At 46.2% G+C, this 23,436-nt stretch overlaps 1 protein-coding gene across 4 annotated transcripts in view; it reads right to left on the bottom strand.

Annotated features, from left to right (window-relative positions):
- Nucleotides 1–282: 282 nt before the first annotated feature.
- UNC13B (unc-13 homolog B) overlaps nt 283–23,436 on the bottom strand; it is a 237,686-nt gene continuing 214,532 nt past the window's right edge. For 3 of the 4 annotated variants that reach the window (XM_059924994.1, XM_059924997.1, XM_059924996.1), the window contains 20 exons: nt 22,316–22,466; nt 20,813–20,881; nt 19,330–19,419; nt 18,859–18,987; nt 13,379–13,506; nt 12,651–12,736; nt 8,264–8,390; nt 8,034–8,130; nt 7,660–7,803; nt 7,260–7,337; nt 6,717–6,794; nt 6,387–6,475; nt 5,995–6,147; nt 5,744–5,867; nt 5,577–5,633; nt 5,314–5,394; nt 4,242–4,389; nt 1,783–1,875; nt 1,443–1,602; nt 283–1,278 (listed from right to left, as the gene is read on the bottom strand). In XM_059924994.1, coding sequence (XP_059780977.1) covers nt 993–1,278; nt 1,443–1,602; nt 1,783–1,875; nt 4,242–4,389; nt 5,314–5,394; nt 5,577–5,633; nt 5,744–5,867; nt 5,995–6,147; nt 6,387–6,475; nt 6,717–6,794; nt 7,260–7,337; nt 7,660–7,803; nt 8,034–8,130; nt 8,264–8,390; nt 12,651–12,736; nt 13,379–13,506; nt 18,859–18,987; nt 19,330–19,419; nt 20,813–20,881; nt 22,316–22,466 — 2,368 coding nt within the window. In that variant the 3' untranslated portion in view covers nt 283–992. Of the gene's footprint in view, nt 1,279–1,442; nt 1,603–1,782; nt 1,876–2,689; nt 2,747–4,241; nt 4,390–5,313; nt 5,395–5,576; nt 5,634–5,743; nt 5,868–5,994; nt 6,148–6,386; nt 6,476–6,716; nt 6,795–7,259; nt 7,338–7,659; nt 7,804–8,033; nt 8,131–8,263; nt 8,391–12,650; nt 12,737–13,378; nt 13,507–18,858; nt 18,988–19,329; nt 19,420–20,812; nt 20,882–22,315; nt 22,467–23,436 lie in introns of all 4 variants that reach the window. The other variant, XM_059924993.1, reaches the window with a different exon arrangement.

The following is a 23,436-nucleotide window of genomic DNA, read 5'->3' as shown; positions in this document are numbered from 1 at the left end:
CACCTTTGTGCGCAGGTGCCCCGGAGCCACACGATCCGGCCGGAATAGAGCCCCGCCTCCGGCCACGCCCCTCCTCCCCAAGCCCGCCTCCAACCACGTCCCCTTTCTCAGAAATCTGTCCCCACTCACCCAGCGGTTTGAGGCTCCACCACTTGGGGGTGGGCGGTGGTGGGTGGAGGGCAGGAAAGGAACACTTGTCTAAAACCTATCATTATATAAGGAAGTCATTTCTACAGCTTTCCACACTTTAACAGAATTATCAGACCCCAAAGGCTGCTATAAGATAATTTATTACAGACTAGCCAATAATCTCTTGTAACAATGGCACATACAATAATTTAAAACAGCAAAGATTCCTAGTTTCTTATTTCATGTAATGGCCAATGGACAATGCAGAGTCCTCAGGAAGTCCAAGAGGCTGCTACTGAGGTTATCGAAGGCCCTTCTCTGAGCAAGGGGCCTGGGAAGTCCACATGACCCTCTGGAAAAAGTTTGTCTCTGACCTCCCAGGGAGTGTTGAGGCCCCCCTTCATCCAGCCGGTACAGAGGGATCACAGTCAAAGTTCCTCCTGTAGGGTTGAACGTCTATGAGGGGAACTGCAGCTGACCTTCTAAACTTGTTCTTCTAATGATTGGTATGTTCGGATCTAACTGGATAAGGTGTGGTATGGAGAGGGGTAGAGAAGGGGTGTGGGAGTGGAAGAACCTCTGCCAAGAATGGCTGACACTCTCAGAAACGTCTGGCCCTCTGTGGAAAATCTCCCTGCCTGGTAACCCCCACAGCCTAGCTCCCAGCATCACAGACCTGCTGGTCAGGGACTCATGACCCTTTCTGTGCAAAGCCATACTCGCACCACCCCAAACTTTTCCTTAAACGTCCTTAACGGAATGAGTCAGCCTCTTGACTACGAGGACCCTAAGATACACAGTAACTCCCATTAGCCCTGACTTGTGGAACTGGTACCATCTGGTTGGCACAGGAGCCTAGGTGCTCAGCTCCCCTCCTCCACGGAACGAGACTCCGATTTGAGCTTCACAAACTCTCGGGCCACTTCGTCATTGCTCCTCTGAGACAGAATCCGGAGAATGGTCATGCCTGTCTCATCCATGTGGATCTTCCGGCCCAAGGGGCACCAACAGGCACAGCTGCCCTTGGCTGCCACGTCCCTCAGAGGCATCACAGCCAGCCCCAGAACACGATCCTCCCGGGCAAAGCAGTAATCCTTCACACAGATTTGCAACTCATAGGCTTCTGGCCCCTCTTCATTTCCCAGGAGGCTGTGAGCACAGGGTAGATGGAAGGTGGGAGACCAGAGCTGAGGGTGTCCTCAAATGAATTCACCCCAGCTGCCATCCAGCCCATCCCTTCTCTCCCCTCTCAATTCTTACCCCCCAGATCACCCCCATCCCAGAGTCCTTCAGGCCCCCAGCCCATAACTTACAAGTGAAATGTCTCATTGTACTTGGGGGCCCAGTTGTTGCTTTTTGACTTGGTTGTGAACTTCCTCTTCTTATCACTTTGGTGAGGGCCAACCATGGTTACTTCCACAAAGGGCCGGAACATACCGGCTGTCTGCCACTTGAGGTCATTGGCAGCCACCACTGCACAAACATGGGAAACCTGTGAGGGATCCCATCAAGCATTCCCAGTTCTTGAGCCCCGGGTGGCATTCCCCTTGGAGGAGGGCTAAGCTGAAAGGCTGGGATAAGCAGTCCCTGCCTTTGACTGATGAGGCCACTGGGCAAGAAAAGGTCTGAGGTCTGTAAGTCCATGCCACTCACCTTTCACTGTGACCTTGTGCTCCCCAGTTCCAGGATGTGTAAACAAGTCCACCTGAATAGAGACTTCTCCCACAGGATCATCCACACCGGACCCTGAGGGACAGACGGACAGATGATTCCCCCATTGGAGAACTTTAAGACTTTAGGCCTAATTATTCCGGGTAAAACTGTGGAGTTGGGAGGCTACTATCCTACATCCTAAAGCAAGAAGTAATCACCCACAGAAGCTACGGGGAAGTAAGTAATGGGAAAAGGAAAAGAATGGGGATAAAGAATGAGACTGTATTAAAATACAAATCAGGGTGACAACATCTTAGGCGAAACCTCTTCCAAAACTGCACCTGGAATCTCTCAGGTTCCCCAAACCTCTCCTAGCCTGCAGAATTTTTCATTGAAAGATGCTGGGAAAGGACAGTGCTGCCACCCTGTATTTTCGTCTAAGAATTATGTCCACCCCATGGTGTCTCAGCAGAACAATGCGGGTCCCATCTAGCCAAAAGCAGCACCTTCCCGCCTGCGGAGGACCCCTTCTTGGGAGGCTGCCCTGTACAGAATGACTTTTTCTTGCTCAAACCTGGACCTCTCTGCGAACAGCTCCCCAGTCCCTCTGGCCGATTTTCAGCCTCCCCTCAGCAGAGGCCTCACTCTATTTTGGGAAAACACCAGTACCCTGCACCCCAGATAAAACTTCTTTGTCCTAAGATGGAGGGGTGGGGGAATTCTGAGGACAACTATTGTTAACCCTATCTCAGACTGTATGAATACACTGCCCATCTCTGGAACTTGGGATAGAGCCTCTGAACTTTGACACCTGGTTCCCCCAGCCCCAACATAAGCAGCTCATTCTAGTTCACAGGTGACAGTGTTAGCCCATATTAGATTCACATCTGCACGGTATATAACGTACCCTTTTCCGGCTGAATGTCCTCATTAGCAGTAAACCTAATACCTTTCCCATCATGCACTGAGTGAGGACAGGCAAGTCAAGAGGTAGCAGCAGTAGGACAGAGAAAGAAGAATCAGTTAGAGGTCCAAGGAGTTAACAGCCATTCAGAGCAGCTCTACACATATTCTGAGGGAGCACAGAGATGGGGTAGTGTGGAGAGAGAGGTCAAAGAACTGGGGTCAATGCTCGAATGCTCCAAATTATACTTAACAGTTTGAAGATCAACCAAATCATGGACAGAAGCAGTAGAACATACAGAGAGAAGGTTTCTGAGAGCCACAGGGCACAAAAGAGAAAGTTGTAGGCTCTAATTTCCTAGGCCCTTAAATGATAAAGCAGTGGGTAGAAAACGTACACTCACAGTTGCATCCTCCCTGCAGTCGCCACCCCTGCCTGCTGTTACTTCATGTGTGCCCATTCCAGCCCCTCCTCATCTTTATATCTAGCTTAAAGCTCAATGTTTCCAAAAGGCCTTTTGGATTAACTCCTATCCTCCCTGTTACAGGCCTTTACATGTACTCAGCTCTGTGAAAGATCCCCGTCTCCTTGAGCAAGGCTCATAACTTCTTCTGCTCTGTCTTCTTCTCACTCTGGACTTGAAATAAGAACATACGTGGAAAATGGAGCAGTACCGCAGGTCCCTTGTATTTTTCACCTTCCGTCAACTCTATTCTAACTGCTTAGATCCCTCTTCCCCTCTGGGTCAGCTCTGTGCACCAGATCCACAGCTCGGTAAGGCCTAAGCCTTCCCACTCTCCCCTCCACCAGGTTCACTCCTCCAGGCAGCATGCCCAGGTTTCCCTGGAAGGAGCAACAACAACTGCGCCTTGAAGGTCCTTTCCAGGAGGACCTTCCCAGGGTGAGGGCCAGAATTTCAGTCTGAGCCATGTCTAGGCAGATGTGTTTTGTTATGAATGGGCCTGCCTGGAGGCAGGGAGGGGTTCTGAGAACTGGAAGTCACTGGGAGAAAATCAGCTGCCTGGGTTCCCTGTGCACTAGCATCACCCATGAGGCCGGAGTCTCAGCTCTGCAGAGCCCCATGATCCGCACCCTCCCTTCAACTGTTCCCGTGGTTTGCCTCTCTTAGTCTTCTCCTCACCCACACTGGAGAATCTGGAAAGTCTTTTGCTTTCTCTCCCCTGGAGAGCTTCCAACTTAGGCTCCCAAAGCTGAGTCTTCATGAGCGTCTCAGCCACTCATTCTCAAGGCTTCCTCACAGATTTTTCCTACCAAACAGGGTATACGCCTTGAGCTCAACACACATGCACTGGCCAGATGAAGTCTGGGAAAAGAAAGCTCAGGCACATTTCCCAGGTCTCTGTGATTCCCCTATCTGGTATGAGTGTGCGGTGGGGGTAAGTACTGGGATCCATCAAGAAATCCTGGTGTCTGAGTTTGAACGGCTTTCTGAAGAAGTACTTGGATCCTCCCTGAGGGCTACAGGATACCGACTCCCTAGGGACAGAGATGTATCAGGGAGGGGAGGCGGGGACCCAAAGCCCTTAGGCCTTACCCTGGGCAATCTGTGAGCGCACAAAGGTCTTGATGAGTGTGTCTGTGGTCTGTGTGTACAGAGACAGGGCATAGCGTAGGGACTGCAGATCTGGGCTCTTCTCCAGGAAGGTTTTCTTCAGCCCATTGCCTCCTGCATGAAAGTATTGCTGAAAGACAAGAATAACTGCTAACTGCTACTGCCTCATCCCCTTACACAGAGGCAGCTCTCCAACAATGTAACTCAGAGAAATGACATCTGAGCAGAGGCTCAGCGAAGATGCTGGAAGAGGATGGTGAGGCATTCAATAAACAACAATATCAGGAACACCACACAGAGCCAGAGTCATAGTCTCTCAGGTTAAGAGTATTATTTGAATATCTGGCAGGAGTGGTAAGGGATGGCCACGTTTCTGGACGTGATGCTTGAAGGATGAATCTATCTGGACAAAGATATGCGACAGAAGCATTTCAGGAAGAGAGTAGTCAGAAGTGTTGCTTTACCCCTGGGAATCCTTAGAGCACTTTATACCTATGACATACCTCTCCGAAGTGCCCTAAATCACAGCCCACATGTACCCGCCTTATTTATCACTTTACCAGGTTATAAGTATCTTGATGCTAGGAACCATATCTGATTCTCTGCATCCTTCATAGTGTTTAGTGCCCGGAACACATGTTGCCTGGTTGAATAAATGAATGTGTAATAGGAAAAAAAATCCTTCGCAAACCCAAATGATTTTAAACATAAGTGAAGAGGTCAGCCAGATGTCGGGTATTAGGATCTGGAAGATTAATTCCCAGTGGAAAATATTCACGAATGACAATGAGGTACAAAGTGAACTAAACTGTCCGCAGAACCCAAGAATAATGTTCTAGGTCCGTGGCGATTCACCTGAGACCACACAGGAGGTACCTTTTTGGTTGGTCCCCAGCAGGAATATGGAATAGCAGAGAAAGATATGGACACAAAAATCACTCTCTTCTGGATGTGGGGTGGCAAGAGCCCGAGGGACACCTAATCTGGCAGAATGGAATGCCAGGACCAAGAGGGTGTGGTAGTAAGATTGTCTGGAGGAGGGGGAGGTCTCCACCTTGATGGTGTCCAGGGCGAGGTCAAGGACAGCACACTGCTTTGGAGTGAGACTCCGGGTTTCCTCTCGCGCCATGTGGTCCTAGAACCCCAGAGAAAGCAACAGCATCAGGACAGCTTATGGCTGTCATCAAAGTCTTTCCCCCACCTGTCAGCCACAGCTACGTGTTCCTCTCCTTCCCCTCTGCTTCAGTCTTCAAAGCTCAAATTTCCTTCCTTCCAGGCAACCCCCAGCCTCAGAAGGACCCCACACATCCAGAGTACCTTGAGTTTGGAAAGGTGGCTCAGCTCCTTGGCAGCAGTGAAGATCAACTGGGTGCCCTGGGCAGAGAGCGAATCAGTCAAAAGCAGAGAACTCCAAACTCAATCAGGAAGCGTGGAGCAGGTTTAGGGAGACACAGCAGGATGAAGTGGAAGGGAGGTGTCCTTACCGTCTGGTCAGTAAGTGGGGGCAGAACAATCATCCTCTCCATTGTATTCATTACCACCCGCCAGAGCTCCTTCAGTACCCGCTTCAGGACCGTCTTCTCACACACAGTGGCAAAAAGTGTGAGGCTGCAGGACCAGGCAACAGGTAAGGATGGGGTGAGTGCTTGAGAGCTCCCCCTCCCTGAGAGGCTCCTCTGTCTGACTGCTTCTGCCCTGTTCGTCCCTACAGGACAGTCCTCAGCGCTGTACTCACTTGCCATCCAGGAAGTCCATGAGGGGCCGGAGCACACTATCTGCATCTTGAGTCACTGAGGCCCGGGCGCTGGGTGATGCATTCCCTGGGCCCCGCACCTGGCCCAGGATGTCGGCCATTTGTCGAACACACTCATCAATCCGCACCTGGAAACTACACATGTGCCCACAGTGCAGCCCTCCCTGCCCGAAATGCACACTGTCCCTAAAGCAGCACCAGCTATTTGGTTCCACTCCAGCATACTCAGGGTGCGGCTCCAACAGGGACAGGCAGCAGGAAGAGGGAGAAGATCCACATAAGTGCGGCTGGATGGATGAGTGTGGGGCAGGGGATCTGGGATTGGCCAGGCACCACACCTGGCTCTGAGGGCCGTGTGTTCTGGGGCCACCGACCTGTTTCCAAACACCATGCTGAGCTCATCCAGAACCGTATTCAGTTTCACCTGCAGCTCCTTCAGACTGTCTGCAGCTTCAGGGTCCAACTGTATCCACAGGAGGCAGGCTTGGCTAAGCTGGTTCTCTTATGCTTTCCTCCCTTCCTGTGCCCCCACTCCTCCCTCCTAGGGCCTCTACCCCAATGCCTACTCAAACCTCTCAGCTCAAACCACTCCAGACCCCAAGCTAAACTCCTGGTCTATACCCAGCCAGGAGAGGGTGGAGTTCTGTGGCCAGGGAGCTCAGGAACAAAGGAAAAGTGCAGCAACCCCAAACCTTAAGACTTACCTCCTTGCCTCCCATGGCCTCAAACATTTTCTCCAGCTGGACCCTCAGTTGTTGCATGTTGTTCATCAGGATGCAAGGCTTTGGGGACAGAGGGAGGTGTTGAGTTTGGCTCTATTCAGCACGGAACTCATCAGTCTAGAGTCCCTCCCTCTCTCACATTACTCCAAAAGCCACAGGGAATTTACAACACATATTACATGTGTCTCTCCCTAAGCACTGAGATCTGGAACCAATGCAGACAGCTCTCCTTGAATGAAGACTAGAAGCAAATGTTTCTGCTTTTAAGCCGGGTGGTGGGCCCCAGGTGTTCATGGGATTACCCTTTATAACTCTCTGAATGTATAAAAAGAAAGAAAGACTAAGCAAAGGCCTAGCTCAGTAGAGAATAAACTACCAAATGGAGGCACAAAGGAACTCCTCATCAGGTTCTTATTATTTTGTGTCATAATCTCAAGCACAGCCCTGCTGGGAATCACAAGTCAGGAGAATCACCCCACCCTCAGCTCTGAGGATAGCTTCAAAAGCAAAAAGCCTAACCCTCACCATTTTCTCCTTTGTGCAATAAGCTGGGAAGTTCTTTGATAAGATGTCTGCATATTCCATCAGCACCTTCCCGATGGTCTGAGAAAAGAGGAGAAAAGGAAAGGAGAGGGAACCCTTAGCTCTACCCACAAGGATCTTACCTGAGGTTGCACTTCTCATCCCAGAACAGTAACAACAGGTACGTAAAGGGGAATGTCAAAGTAAGGGACAAATCACCCTCTGAACCCCAGAACAGCACTGAAACAAACCCACCTGTCTGCCCCAGACTCAAGTAAAGGAGAATGGGGTAACGCCAGGCTTAACCCCAAGGCCATCACAAAGAGGGGTTGAGCTCAGGCCTGTGGCTAGGCTGTGAGTGTGATGGAGGTAAGAGGGGAGGGGTAGGGAAGGTCATGGTCACCTTAGCAAATCTCCTCATGTAGTGGGCAAGGATGTTGGGGTCTGGGCATTCCAACTTCCGGATGATCTCAAAGCTCTGATTGAGCTGTGTGAAGACGTCCACCACAGAGCAGGAAAAGAGTGCGTGCTCTGATGTCTGCTGGAACTAAGGAAGGCCACACACAGGGTCATCTTCAGCTGCTACCTTTTCCCAAGTCTGTAAGGTTCTAAAGGGCTCTCTGCCCAGCAGGGGTGGCTCAGTGGCCCTCGACAGCCCTCCTTACGGACTCCACAAGGCAGGGACAGCCATCCTGGCTAGAGCCCAGGAACTTCTGCTGATAGCCAATTGCTGGAAGACCTGGCCTGACCCCTGTGAAGCCCAAGCCCCCGACTTACCCCATCCTTCTTATCTCGCTCCAAGGCCCCACGCAGAAATTCCAGGGACACATCCTCATTCTCATCCAGCCACTGTAGGACAAACTGCTCAAACCACCTGCAGCCAGGCAGGAAAATTGGGGGTTGGAGCTAGTGGTTGGCATATACCATGTACCTGACTGTAAGGATACTGGCCTTGTCCAACCGCTAAGCGCCCCTCTTCCCTCGGTAGCCCCCACATGATGACTCACGCTGGGTACTCAGGCACCTGCCCCTGGAGGGCAGGCAGATCCCGCATGTATTCATTGTGGAGCCACTTCACCTTGAAGTGCAGGTTCATGTAGTCAGCACTCTTACACAGCCGGTCTTTCTCATGCTCTAGTGGTGGGGAGGAAGGCTGGGTCAGGTCCTGGCAGTAGAGGCCATGGTTCCTGAGCTTTCCCAAGGCGGCAGATCTAGTCAGGTGGCTCTTTCAAATGTCTGAGAACAAGGGTGACTCCCAAACACCTCCTCACAGCCATCTCCCTCTAACAGTGGGTACTCTGCTAAAAGCCTGGCCCAAATCTTTCTTTAGAGACTAAGCCAGACACCCAGATAAGGCCCACAGTCCTTCCTGTGCTGGCTTTTGGAAGTGCAAGTGAGGTACTGGCCTCTGGTGAAGAAGAGGAGAAAAGGATGTAGGTGCTAAGGCTGATTAGTGGGGAAACTGCCCAGGACTGGAGAGGCATGATGGTTTTCCAGGGCTTTTCTAATCCTAGTACCTGAGCCATTTCCTCAGATGGACTTAAATGAGATGAGCAGTCGTATATGACATAAATGGGTCACTGACAACCACACAGACACAGGGAAAACCAAAATGGGCCCGAGCTGACAGAACGAGCAGTTGAGCAGCCATGGTGTAACAGAATCTTGAAGTAAACTGAAGGGTCCCAGAGCAGAGCTGGGACACTGAAAAATGAACTCTCAAAGAAGTATGCAAATAAGTCAGTTTGGAAACACAGCCAGATGAAAGGGCCATCCTGCTACAGAAAATGGGATGCTTATGGACTTGAAAGGTTATATAGCTGAATCTGCAGAGCCTTCTGGGAAATCTAGGATAACGATCACCCACAGCTTGCCCAGAGAGTCTAGCACTGGCCACACCCACAGGCTTTCTTCATCTACCCCCTTTAGAGATGAAGCATTAATTTGGACAATAAAAGCCAACTGTGTGCTTACATATAACAATGGTGAAAGCAAGCAAACTGGGGAGAGTACTGAGCAACAGAGAAGGGAAGGTCATTGTCCTTGGGAACTCTACTGCTCAACTCAGAGTTGCCATGGGTGATGCTCCTCCTTGTCAAGGCAGAACAGCCAGTCTGGGGCAGCTGGCCCTTGTGAATGAGTACAGCAGACACTCAAGGAGGAAATGGGAGCCCGGGATTCAGCCTCAAAAGGCTCCCTTGTCCCAGGAATTTCATCTCCTGGCATTGTAGGCAGCACCATCGCAACCCGGAGTTGCATTTGCAGTCTCTTCTAAGAAGCAGTGAGCAAGAGAAGAGGAAACAGGAATAAGACTAGAGGCAAAGGGACAACAACCAGAAGTTCTTACCACCCAGAAAGAGGACTTTTCGGATACGAATGGCAGTGGATGCTTGTGACAGAGCAGAGACACCAATGAGCAATAAAGAAAGTGAAACAATCAGGGACATCAGAGAGACTCTCTCAGGGCTTGCCCCTTCTCTCCCGCCCTGCTGTCCTTAAACCAGGCCAAGAACCTAGAAACGTAACAAGGTACCACCAGGAGGGCCCCTCCTCCTTCCTGTTCAACAACCCGCTAGAAGTGAGGCAGTGCTGCTCCGTCACTCCAGAGCTCCCTAACTGCCTTCTTCTAGGGACCTGCAAGTTACTGTATTTACAGAGAATTCTCCATCATCTGTACTCTGGTCCAAAACCCCAACTTCTAATTAACTTCCGTGGTACAAAAACTAACAGGACGATTGCTGAAACACTGGGCACACTTTAAACTATTCTAACAAGTCCCACAGAGCCATGCTCCAGTAGTCGCTTGAGGTTGTTGACGGTGGGGTGTGGTGATCAGGGCGTGGTTAATCTGTCAAAAGGGGCAGAAGGGTACCTAAACCTTCTCCTGCCCGTGACTGCCACAATCCTCCCTCCATTCATCTTTTATCCTTGGAGAGTTCTTTCAACCTCATGAATTTCAACTTTCCAGCTTGCTGATATCTCCCTGGTTCTGGTAATGTCTATACAAGGCTTTGATGGAACATCTCACTTTGCCTGGGTTTAACTCCAGTCACCACCTTTTGCCATTTTAACATCTCCAGCTGAAGCTGAACAGGGTATACACACTGATCTTACCCTCTTGTTCAATGCTGAGCATCACCCTAAAGTCTTCCTTCTTCCTCTTTATTCACATCCAATTAACTCATCAATCGCTGTTGATTTCATCTCCAAAACTTCTCTGGGATTTATCCATTTCTTTCTAGTTATGCTTTTACCTGTCTAGGTCTCATTACCACCATCGCTAACCGGGATTACCACAATAGTCTCCAAGCTGGTCTTTCCTCCTCCAACCTATTCTCCATACTGTAGCCAGAGTGAGTGGCCTTTCTATATTAAAAATCTAGTTATGTTAATCCCTTTCTTAACATGGGATTGTTGTTCAATGCCTCTCAACTGCCTCAGGATAGAGTCCAAAATCCTAAACATGGCTTAAAACCTCCTGTATGATCTAGCTCTGTCCTACTTCTCTATCTTCACCTCTCACTCCTCTCTTCCCCTAAACTCTAAAGTGCTAGTCACACTGAACTACTGCTTCCAGTTCCCCAAGCATGCCAGCTCTGTCTAGACCCCAGGTCTCTGAACATACTGTGTCCTCTGCCAAAAATGCCTGTCTCTCCCTTCCCTGTCACTAATGCCCTCCTTCCCCACCAGCTAAGATTTATCATCCTTCAGGTGTCAGTTTGTACATCACCTCCTCCAGAAAGCCTTCCCAGGTGCTCTTCCCAGGTCCAGGTTACATGGGTCTCCTCTCAGCACCCTATGCTTATTCCTTTGGTAGCACTTAACAACTTTAAATTGTAACTGCCAGTTTATAGGTCTGTTGTCTTGACTAATCTGGGAGCTTCTCAAGGGCTGGGGCTATGCCTCATTCATCTCAACTAGCACAGTGCGTGGCACAAAGAAAATACTCAGTACGCTTGGTGAATGGGGTGGGGATTTACTGCAAAGGGGCATGAAGAAACTTTCTGTTTATATTTTAATTGGGACAGTAGTTACACAGGTGTACTTATTTGTCAAAACTCATCAAATAGTACTCTTAAAGTGTTTTTGTTTTATTGTATGTATATTATACCTCAATAAAGTTGACTTTAAAAATACTGGGTGAATGATAGCATTTTCACAGTTGGAGTCAACACTATCCTTTTATTAAACAGGTCTCCCTTTCTCTTGCCCTCCACCATTCTGACAGTCACTAAGCCCTGTCACAACTTCCTTCCAATGTCTATCAAATCGCATTCTTCCTCTAATTCCTCTGCTCTAATCCCAGCCCCAGCCCCTCGGCCCTAAATGATTACATTATCTGCACTCTGCTTCCAGTCTCTCCCTGTTCCATCTGCCCCCATTTTCCATTGACGTAAAATCTTATAAAAATACTACTTTGTTAAAATTGCATCTCTGCTCATCAGCCTTTAATAAATGCCGGGCAGTATGCTAAGTATGTCACATACATCTCAGTTACTTCATTAGCTCAATGAAATAGATGTTATCATCACTCCCATTTTACAGATGAGAAAACGGGAGCTCACAGAAGTTAAGTAGCTCAGTCTAAGAACACACTGTTGAGTAGGTGGTTAAACTGAGATTTGAAACCAGGTCAACATTAGTTCTTTCTCTTGAAGCAGTTCAAACCTTTTGTGTTTGTTTTAAACATATATATGTTTATTTATATATAAACATATATATGTTTTAACATATATAAACAGATAGGAAATGCAGCTAAATAAGTGAGCACAGATGGGTATTGGAAGGTCTGATACAGGTAGGGAGTGATATCTTTGTGGACCAAAGTGGGAAATGAATAAAAGAATAAGCTGGATGAACAAGATGAGTAATAACTGGTCTGTGACCCTGTTCTATAGGAGAAGTGAGGGAAGAAGTATCTTTCTGGCTTTGTCACACCAATCCAGAACAACTTTCAAGGAAAGTGAGGCCAGGCAGTCTACAGCGTGAGAAAATAATCCTTACCTATCTATGTATTTAAGGTTCTGAGATTCTGTAAAACTGTAAAGGTAAGTTTCGTAAGACCATTCTCTAGGGAGCGGGCCACTTGAGAACACCCAGCATGGGAAGGGTTGATCTCTGGGAAAGGAAAGGGCTGGGAAAGTTTTAAATAGGCACTTGCTCTAAAGCAGGAAGGAGGAACCTACATCCACACAGCAATTTCCATTATTCCTTCGGCTGAAGCTTTGCCTACCCAATGCCTCCTGAGGCCTATCACCCACCATGCCTAAAATCGCTCTAGTTTCTCACTGTATTATTCACCCAGAACTTGTAGTTGTCTGGGAGAAGAAAGGGACAGCAAACAAGGTGCTTGGACTAGGGGTCTGCAGCCCACTGCCTTGGGCACACCCTTACCCTCCAGTGCATATTTCATGTCTTGGGCAAAGAGTTGCCACATCACTTCTGCGCTGACTTTTCCCACATTCAACTCCTGAGGAAACCTGGATGATGGAAGAAGCCACAGTCAGAGAACATGGCAAGAGCCATTTGATTTGATTGATTCCAAGGCTAACATGCCAAGTTCTTGGAGGTCAGATCGAAGAGAGGAGAAGCCTAGGAAACAGGGCTACTAGGCTCAAACTGCAGAAAAGGGACCCAGGGGCCAGTGGTAGGACAAGTGGGGGCAGAGGATCCCCTCAGGCAAGGTGGCCCTAGGGGAGATGATGCCTAGAAGGCAGGGAATTGTGGCCAAGAGGAGAAGTGTTGAGGTTGGAAGACAGGCCCAGGCTAAATAAGCGGGAGGAGAAAGGGCAAGGAGGTGGGTATAAGAAGGCCCACTTTATTCATAGCAGACAGACACATACACACATGCTCTCTGGATCCCCTGGGACTCCTATGGCAGCCATTCCCAGAGGTATCTCACTCGAGGGAGGCTGGCTCAGTCTGGGCAGGGCCCCCCATTATGTTTCCACACATGTCTCCAGAAACAGTTACCCAGACAGATACAAGGGACAGAGGGACAGATGGACGAACAGGAGGAAGAGGTGGCACTGCAAACACATAGAGATAGGAAAGAAAGAGGCTGTTAGACAGATGGACAAACCAACCACCAAACAGATAGGGCCAAGTGAGGTGATACTTACTGGTTCAGAACGAGTGTGTAGGAATTCTTATCTTCCTCTATGATTGACACAACAAGCGTGATGAGTTTGGGCCAGAAATCCAGGTTCCTAATGCTGGGCCCTTGTTCCTCTGGAGGTAGCTCCTGATTCTTGTTCCCAAGGAGATGGTGATAGACAGTGAGAGTCAGAGTAGAATATGGAGAGTCTTCCTCTCTCTCTTCCCCACTCCATGCCCCTTCCTTGAGAATCAGGGACCCTTCCTCTCCTACAGCCTGTCTTCCACAAGACGACACTTGTTCTATCAGAGGGGTGACCACTGGGAGGTCTTTGGACACGAAGAGTCTGTCCTTGAGAACTTCTCTCCCCAGCTCCAGGGCACTGTTCTGATAAGTTTGGTCAGGCATAAAGATGCCTGTCCCCCTTCCTCCTTCTCCCAGTAGCTATGGATATAGTGACTTCTTGGCTGAAGTACGCAGCCCCTCCAGTCTAAGTAGGTCTAGTTCCATGTGACCCCCACTGGCAGTCCTCTTCTAGTGATGGCCCTCGTCTAATATCACCCCCCTGCCCCACCACACACATGTACATCGCAACTCTGAAAAGCTCCTTCAATTTCTGCAGGGGCTACGTAACAGACCTAGCATGCAGGCTGGCCCAGCCTTCAGTGAAGCAAAACTTCCCTTAACTTCCCTGAATGTTATTAGGGGGAAGAATTGCATCTAGAAAGTTATTTGCTTAGCTGGATAAGAAAAGACCATGGGGAGCCAAGAATACTCAATGGGGAAAGGATAGTCTCTTCAATAAATGGTAATGGGAAAACTGGATATTCACAGGGAAAAGAATGAAATTGGATCCCTATCTCACACCACCCACAAAAATTAACTCAAAATGGATTAAGGACTTAAATGTAAGACCTGAAACCATAAAACTCCTAGAAAAAAACATAAGGAAAAAGCTCATTGATATTGGTCTTGGCAATGATTTTTTGGATATGACAACAAAAGCAAAAATCAGTAAGTGGGACTACATCAAACTAAAAGGTTTCTACACAGCAAAAGAAACAATCAAAATAAAAAGACAACCTACAGAATGGTGGAAAATATTTGTAAACCATGTATCTGATAAGGGGTTAATTTCCAAAATATTAATATATAAGGAACTCATACAACTCAATAGCAAAAAAAAATCTGATTAAAAAATGGGCAGAGGACTTAGACATTTATCCAAAGGAAATATACAAATGCCCAACAAGTATATGGAGAGATGTTCAACATCACCAATCATCAGGGAAATGCAAATCAATACCCCAATGAGATACCACCTCACACCTGTTAGAATAGCTATTATCAAAAAGAGAAGAGAGGGACTTCTCTGGTGGCACAGTGGTTGAGAATCCTCCTGCCAATGCAGGGGACATGGATTTGAGCCCTGGTCCGGGAAGATCCCACATGCCATGGAGCAACTAAGCCCGTGCGCCACAACTACTGAGCCTGCACTCTAGAGCTCGTGAGCCACAACTACTGATTCCCGCATGCCACAACTACTGAAGCCTGTGTGCCTAGAGCCCATGCTCCACAACAAGAGAAGCCCCCACTCGCTGCAACTAGAGAAAGCCCGCGTGCAGCAACGAAGACCCAACACAGCCAAAGATAAATAAATAAATAAATAAATAAATTTATTTTAAAAAAAAGAAGAGATAAATGTTGGCGAGGATGTAGAGAAAAGGGATCCCTGGTGCACTCTTGGTGAGAATATAAGTTGGTATAGCTACTACCAAGAACACTATGGAGGTTCCTCAAAAAATTAAAAATATCACTACCATATGATCCAGCAATCCCACGTCTAGGTATATACCCAAAGGAAGTGAAACCACTATCCTGAAGAGATGCCTGTACTCCCATGTTCATTGCTGCATTATTCACAATAGCCAAGACATATAAATGACCTAAGTGTTCACTGATAGAGGAATGGGTAAAGAAAATGTGGCACATAGACACAGTGAAATATTATTCAGTCATAAAAAAGAAGGAAATCCCACCATTTGTGACAACATGGATGAGACTGAAGGGCATTATGCTAAGTGAAATAAGTCAGACAGAGAAAGACATATACTGTATGATCTCACTTATATGTGGAATCTGAAAACATCAGACTCATAGAAACAGAGAGGAGAAGGTTGTTGCCAGAGGCTGAGGGGGTGGAGGAAATGGGGAGATGTTGGTCAAAGGGTACAAACTTTCAATTACAAGATGAATTAAGTTCCAGGAATCACAGGTACAGCATGATGACTATAGATAACAATATATACTGTACTGTATACTTGAAAGATGCTATGAGAATAAAGCTTTAATGTTCTTACCATAACAGAAACAAAATGGTATCTATGTGAGTGAAGGACGTGTTAACTAACCTTATTGTGGTAGACATTTCACAATATACACGTGTATCAAATCAACACATTTTATACCTTAAACTTACACAATATTATATGACAATTATATCTCAATAAAGCTGGGAAAAAAGAAAGAAAAGGCCTTGGGTGGGAAGAAACAAAGGAATACAATGGTGGATGGCAAATCCCAGACAGGACAAGTAAAGGTCACCACTGACAGACTGGAATGGACATTATTTCCCACTGAGATAAGAGCAAAATTGGAATTGCCCAGGAGCACAGGAATAGGGCTTTTATGTAGGATGCCATATATCATCACAAATCTCCACAGTCCTTAATATACCTGCATTACCAGGAAATTACTAGAAATCAGGACAGAATCCACATTTGGTTGATTCTGCCTCCTTAATATCACTGAAATACATCTTTTCCTTTTACTTTTTCTGCCGATATCCTGGCTCAGGCTCTTATCATTCAAGGATGTCCTAACTGGTCTTTGATCGTCAATCCAATCCTTTTACCACTCAGTTGTCAGCGATCTTTCTGGAAGGAATCTCATAGTGTTACTCGTCCACCCTTCAAAAAAGGTCCAGCTCCACAGCTTGAAATAAAGGTCCTTCCGAATACAACCTCTCTCTCAACCTCATGCCTAACCACTCCCTTCTGTTGCAGCCATCACCATACCACTACCACCAATTATTTGGTGCTTACTATATGCCAGGGACTCTGCTAAGAACTTTGCATGAATTATCTCATTTAATCCTCATAACAACTCCATTGGGTAGAAATTATTATCACCTTCATTTTACAGATGAGGAGACTGAAGGACAGTGAGGTTCCATGACTTGACCAAGGTCATGCAGCTATAAACAGCAGAACCAAGATTTGACCCCAGACAGCTGAACTCTAAAGCCTGACACTGTAACTAGCATAATTAAATTGCTTATACTCCTTCGAATTAATAAACTCATTTACAATTCTGTGCCTCCAAACATTCCGTTTCCTCTATATGGTATCCCCCTCTTCCCCAGCCCCTTTCTTTAGTTAATTCATACTCATTGCTCTAAATTTATGTTGAGCTCTACCTTTTCTGAGAAGTATTCCCTGACACCCCTGGTCTGGTTAGATACCTCTCTCTGGGCTCCCAGAGCACCCTCTGTGAACCTCTCATATAGATGTAACAGACAACTACAACTACAATAGAATATAGCAACAATAAAATAACAAAAACCAATAAATGTAGTAATTTGCCCCCCACCTCCACCAAACAATGAGCTCCCCCAAAGCAGAAATGTGTCTTAATCATCTTTACATCCCTAGTGCTCGATCTGTTAAAAGAATGGATAGATGAATGAACCAATGACTGAAGGTCAGTAGAGGGAAATAAAAGACACCAAGGGTCTACTTCAGTACAAATAATGAATAATGAGAAAATGAGAGTGAGAGAAAGTAAAAAACAGTTAGCAAAATACAAAGGCTAAAGAAAGTCCCTGAATGGTTTGTAAGGCCTCTTTCAAAGTCTAGGTTCATCTCATGCTAGGGAATAGAGACCAAGTATTCAGACAGACCGCTGCATACTTGAAAGAGAAAAGCTGAGAACAGTGTCTTTCCCCAACCAGAGAGAATCCACAGATGGATGACAGAGCCTCTAGTGTGGCAAGCTAAACAAAGACCCCAGGAAAACCTCCCATGGACTTCAGAACCAGCGGGAGGTTTTACAGACCTTAAAAGGAGAAAGTTGTGGGACTTCCCTGGTGACTCAGTGGTTAAGAAGCCGCCTGTCAATGCAGGGGACACAGGTTCGAGCCCTGGTCTGGGAAGATCCCACATGCCACGGAGCAACAAAGCCCGTGCGCCACAACTACTGAGCCCGTGAACCACAACTACTGAAGCCCGTGCGCCTAGAGCCCATGCTCTGCAACAAGAGAAGCCACCACAATGAGAAGCCCGCACACTGCAACGAAGACCCAATGCAGCCAAAAATAAATAAAGGAAGAAGTTGTAAAGATAGTACCTGCACAAAAAGCAAATTTGACAATGCAAGGGGGGAGTATGAACAAGATTTTAGTCTTTACTAAGGCGCTCCTGGGAAGAATTACGAATTGGATGTCTTCACCAAAGGGTAAATGTCCCAGAGATTTAGGTTGTCCTCCCATCATTTGCTATCCAAATCCTACTGCCTTTCAAGGTCTATCTCAAATACCCTTGTTTTATGTAGCTTTTCCCAATATCTCATCAAGAGTGACTTTTTCCTCCTTCAATTTTCTCTCTCTTTCAAGTCCCTTCTAAAAGACTTTGGTTGGAGTTATACATATGCTTATGGGACTGTGAACTAACTGAAGGAGCACTATGCTTCCTCAGACCTGGCCTAGAACAAACATTCAACACATACTCGTTGGACTGAAGGGAATCTACTCTGCAAATGTGTGCTCAGCAAGACATTCCTAAAATAGCAACTGTAACTGAGTAATTAGACCCAGAAGGAAGTCCTGGCTTCGAAATAAGAAAAAAAAGGATACCACTGGAAGGATTTAGAAAAACATACAAAGTCACCAGGTACTGAGTTAGGATGCCAGCCTAAACCAGATGAAGTAGCTCAGCCTCCCAGAAGGACAGGGTTAGCCTTGATAGTCAGCTAATGAGTATGTCTCAGAAGACCATGCAGTGCAGAGAAAAGTGGTCAGAGGGAAAAGTTAAACAGCCACAAGCCAGTAGCTTAGATCTCAGGGGAAGGGAGCCTGGAACATAGAGAGGTTCACATGAGTCAGAATAAAATTAACCTCGGGGGAAACCAAAGACCCTGGGAAGGACTAAGAATTCACCTACTCACCCCCTGAACTGTGCTCAAATGTAGGTCACTTTTCTTCAATACCAAAGTGAAACTTATTGTTGCCACTTCTGTTCAACTCAGTTATGTCACATCTTGTCCAGTGGTTCCTGTCCATCCACAGATGTCTCACATGGTCTAGATGGTCCCCACTCCACAATTCACTCACTCTCGAGAACATCAAGGACTTTATCCTGAGCTCCCTTCCACCATGGCCACAGCAAAGGGAAGCTGAGGCTCCAAGAACGACTGACAGGTGGCCCCACCTGATCCCGAACCTCTTACCAGCTGGTACTGGCGGCTGTACAAGTCATGGCAGTTGTTGAAGATATACTCATATGTGGAATTCAAACAGGCCTTCACACAATCCTTTACCACCTGGCTGGCTCTTGGAGGGCTCTGCAGTTCTTGCACCTGCCAATTAATAAAAAGAAATATGGGTCCAGGGTCCTGCTCACCCGAGTGGTTTCTCCTCCTAGAACTGCCCCCAAATTATTCCAGATTTCTTCACCCCTCTGTAGGTCCCTGGACCTTGCCCTGGGATGAAACTGTCAGGAGAGCTGACGGGGAGAACTGCCTAGCCCATCCTCCTTGACCCATGGTCTTCTTAGAAGTAACTCAAGAACAGATACATGGAAATGTGGGCTTAAAGGTGATAAATCCTATAGCCTTAGACTATGCCCAGTGATTCTGATTCTCCATGTCCCTGTGGCCAGGTCCCCAGCCTAGCACTGCCCAGCCCAGTTCATCTCTTACCTTCATTCTGAAGAAAGTAATGCTGGTCAGCAAATCCACTGTGGACTTTAAGTCCTGAAGTCGCTCAGGGCTCCCAGCAGGGAAATTATTCTATTGCAAATCAAGCAAATGTAAGAAAGGAACAGAAGAATACGAAAGCCTTCCCTGCCAAAAGCAATGAAATCAGAAGTTTCCCTAAGTGTTACCCACTGGGATCTTCCATAGTTGAGAGGAACAAAAAAGCTGTAAGACTACAGGTCTCCCTCTCTTTTCCACAGACACAGGCCCTTGCCAAAAGCAGGGGTTAATAATCCCCAGACCAGAAAGCAACACATCCTACCCCCAACCCTACTTCCCATGCAACGTGTGAGCATTTGCACAAATGAACATACACTCACACACACACACACTTTTTTCTTGGGTGAAGATTCTTACACCCAATGAGTTCTTCAAAAGTTACAATCTAACTGTATATCCTGGAATATAAGGGGAGCCATACTACAGACCAGACTGGGATCCAAGACACGTACTTTCTGTATAATGGATCCCAGTTACTCTACCATTCTGGAGCCAGCAGATGGCAAAGCTCTGAGCAGAACTGCTTTTGGAGTGAGTTCCTTAGGATCTTCCCACCACGCCTCACTTCATTCTCTTTGGCAGGAGTTTTAGGAGGAAGCTGCCAAAGAAGGCTTAAGGACGATGCTGTGCCATTCTCCATTTTAAGGGTTGCTTTTTTAAACCTTCAAATGGTTGCTTATATGCCAAATACAAGATATACAGTCAACTCTCCATTATTCGTGCAAATGGAGGGCACTGAAAGTGCAGATAATTAAAATCTCACTTCTTTTTGACTTTAAGATTGTTTTTATACTTACTTTTTAATGTGGGTATATTGCCTGTTCTGGAAATTCACAACACTTTAAAGCAAGTAATGAAGTCATTCTAAGAAGGCCTAACTTAGGAAGAATGGAAAAACTGCCCATTTCCCTGTCCTGTCCTAGGCACCCACCCTCCTACTACATCTATTTCCTCCCTCCATTCTAGAAATGGACATGACATCTGCTACAAATTACTTGCCCAAACCAAGATACTCTCTCTCCCCTTAGTCAGATTCTCACACCTCTCCTGGAAAATGAGGAGAATATGGAAAAATGCAATAAGGAAATTTAATTATCTAATTTTTAAAGGGGCCTTTCTGGAAGAGATTATCCTTAGGAGACTCCTTGATGAATATGTCATCAGAGAGTTTGGCAGAGTGACATGAGTGGGGTTAGAAAGCCAACTATCTATAAAAAGCAGCCACACCTGCTACTATTTACACACTGCATGGTCCTTGGAGTTTGAAGAACCACATGTGTCAGTGACGTTGGCCATATATGTGGATGTGATGACAAAGACCAATTTTCCTTGCCTTCGATCTTTATAGTCATGATTGGTCCAAAGTCTCTCTAGACTGATCTTGATATTATCCTTTGTCCCACCCCACAGCCATGTCTTCACTCACCCTGTATGTAGAGAGGTCAATCCTCAGTGAGTTGTGCAGTTGGTCCAGTAGTTTTACAAATCTCTCTTTCTGAGGGTGATAAACAAATAATGAGGAACAGAAATAATCTATTTCCAAGCTCTCTAGACTGTAGCAAAAAGAGAATCATCTCTGGGTGAGAGGGAGACACTGAGCTGGGGACATACCCTGTCCCATATTTGCCCATGAGGAGAACAACAAACCATGCAAAAGAGAAATGGGATAGGTCTTTCCTGTTCCATCTCTTAGCACTTAAACTGGGGAATCTTCTCACACTGGCAAGAGGAAAGCAAGTCTCTGGGAGGGGAAACAGCTTTCTATACACATCAAGAGGAGATGACCAGTGCATCTCCATCCCTTTGGGACTCTAACTCATCTTAGTCAGATAAAAGGAAACTCTAAACACATTCTCCAAATTGTTCCTGTGTCTGTGGTGTCCTAACTTATCTTGGAATAGCTCTTAACAGTTAAACAGCCACAGCCTAGCAGTGACGATGGGAGAGAGAAATAGTGATGCATCTGGAAGGTGATCAGGGAGACACAAGGGGATTTCTCTTTAAACCACATTCCATATCATTTCCCTTAGTTTATACTTTTTAAATGTTAAAATAAACAACAAATACTATTTAATAGCTTATTTTTATAGAAAAGTATAATTAAACGTGGAATCATGTTCCTGTAAGCTATTGGTGCAGCACTCCTAGAACTCACATATTGATAATATTATATATAGCATTAGATATTAGTTAAGTCAATATATAATGTGGAGAGACAGAATGGAACAGATATTTGACTGGCTTAATCAATGATACTAATTCATCTACAGAAAGACTATCAACAACATCAAAAAAGTGGTCAGCACCAAGAAAAAGGGCTCAGAGATCCAGTAGATTTGGGAGTATCAGTAATTTTATCCCTAAAGAGGTAATATTTGTGGTGGGTCTGATATATACCATCCAGTTTACACTGAACTTATGTCAGGTGACATTATGAGCAATGATTCAACTTCACAAGTACCTTAACAACAGGAAAGGGCATACCCTGGATCAGGAAAACTGTCCAGACACTAGAAAAGGGACAGCCTCAGGTATGCAACTGGTATTCTTGCTTAGACATCAGTCTCATATGAACTTAAGTGGTATGAATCTGTCAGAGAGAGACTGAATAATATTAAGAAGGTTCCTTTGTGAACCTGCAGGACTGAGGAACATGGTGACTCAACCAAGCTGTTGGCCCAGAGAGGTTCTCCCTGAGCCCAGGTAGTGTCCCACCGCACAAACCACAGGGGTGCTATTCCACCTTTTCTCACTTATCCACGTCTGAGGAGAGTCTACTAGTATAGTCTAACTACCCATAAGGAAATAAGTTCATTATCTAGGTGGCAACTATCTGAATTTTAGGCATATCAGCTCTGCAGTACTGACTGAAAAATCAAACTTTGTTAACTGATAACAATCAGGTTACATGTTTTTACATCACACTCACCCCAAAGTTGGAGGCTGCAAAACGATCAGATGCAGAGACATTGGTGGAGGCGGTTGTGTGGGCATAGTAGGCATTGATGTTGGCCAGTAAGGTGCTCATCACTGCTGGCACACCAGGACACATGTACTTGGATGACAAACATGCAAAGTGCCTGAAAAACAGCACCTTCAGCCTCAAAGACTCTTCAGGGTTTGCAGCAAAGGTCAAGTAATCAAAAGATCTCACTCATGTGTGTGAAGCTTCCGATCACCTTGGCATACAAGGATTTTCATAATTTACTCACTCAAATATACATTCAGTGAACGTGTACTATGTGCCAGGCCTGGCACTAAGGGCCAGAATCCAAAGAGGTGACATTCTGGCAGAGAAAGCAAGTGTTAGAAAGTAAGTCAATAACCCAAGGCATGCTATGCAAAAATTCTGTGGACACACACAGGAAGATCACCTAAATTAGAATGGCTGGGGGCTAGAAGGGATTAGAAAAAGGCTTCCCAAAGAAGAGATGGTTGAAACAAGTCTTAAAGGATTAGTAAGAATCAATCAAATGGAGAAGTGTGCAGGCGAAGGGAAACTGTATTGCAAAAACAAATATACTCATGGAGAGAGTCATTCATTTGGGAAACCTCACTCAGGGCTACTGTTCAGGTGTTTGATAGAGGAGTACTATGAAATTCGAGAGGAGAAGTAGACAGAGAACAGATAATAAAGGAGTTTATCCTAGATGCTATAGTAAGTTTTTAAACAAAGGCATACTGTGATCAGATTAGTCTTTCAGAAAGGTCACTTTGAAGGTAAAAATTAGAAACGAAAACTTGGAGAGAGAGAAGACTAAGAGAGAAAGACCAATTGAAGAGTTATTGCAATCACGCAGAAAAGAAGCAATGAAGCACTAAATGGAACAGAGAAATGGTTAAGGGCACAGACCCTAGAGCCAGACTTTGGGTTTGAGTCTCAGCTCCAGTGTTCAGTGACCTTGGATAGATTACTTAAACTTCTTCATGCTTCAGTCTTTTTATCTATAAAATGGGAATAATAATGATATGGGGATTAAATGAGTTAACATTCATAAATTACTTAGACCAGTGCCTGGCACATAAGGAAATGGTACATAGGAGTTGTTG

The sequence above is a fragment of the Balaenoptera ricei genome, chromosome 6 (assembly GCF_028023285.1).
Source record: "Balaenoptera ricei isolate mBalRic1 chromosome 6, mBalRic1.hap2, whole genome shotgun sequence".
Lineage (NCBI taxonomy): Eukaryota > Metazoa > Chordata > Mammalia > Artiodactyla > Balaenopteridae > Balaenoptera > Balaenoptera ricei.
Note: the sequence above shows the minus strand (reverse complement) of the source record. Positions and strands in the feature narration are given on the sequence as shown.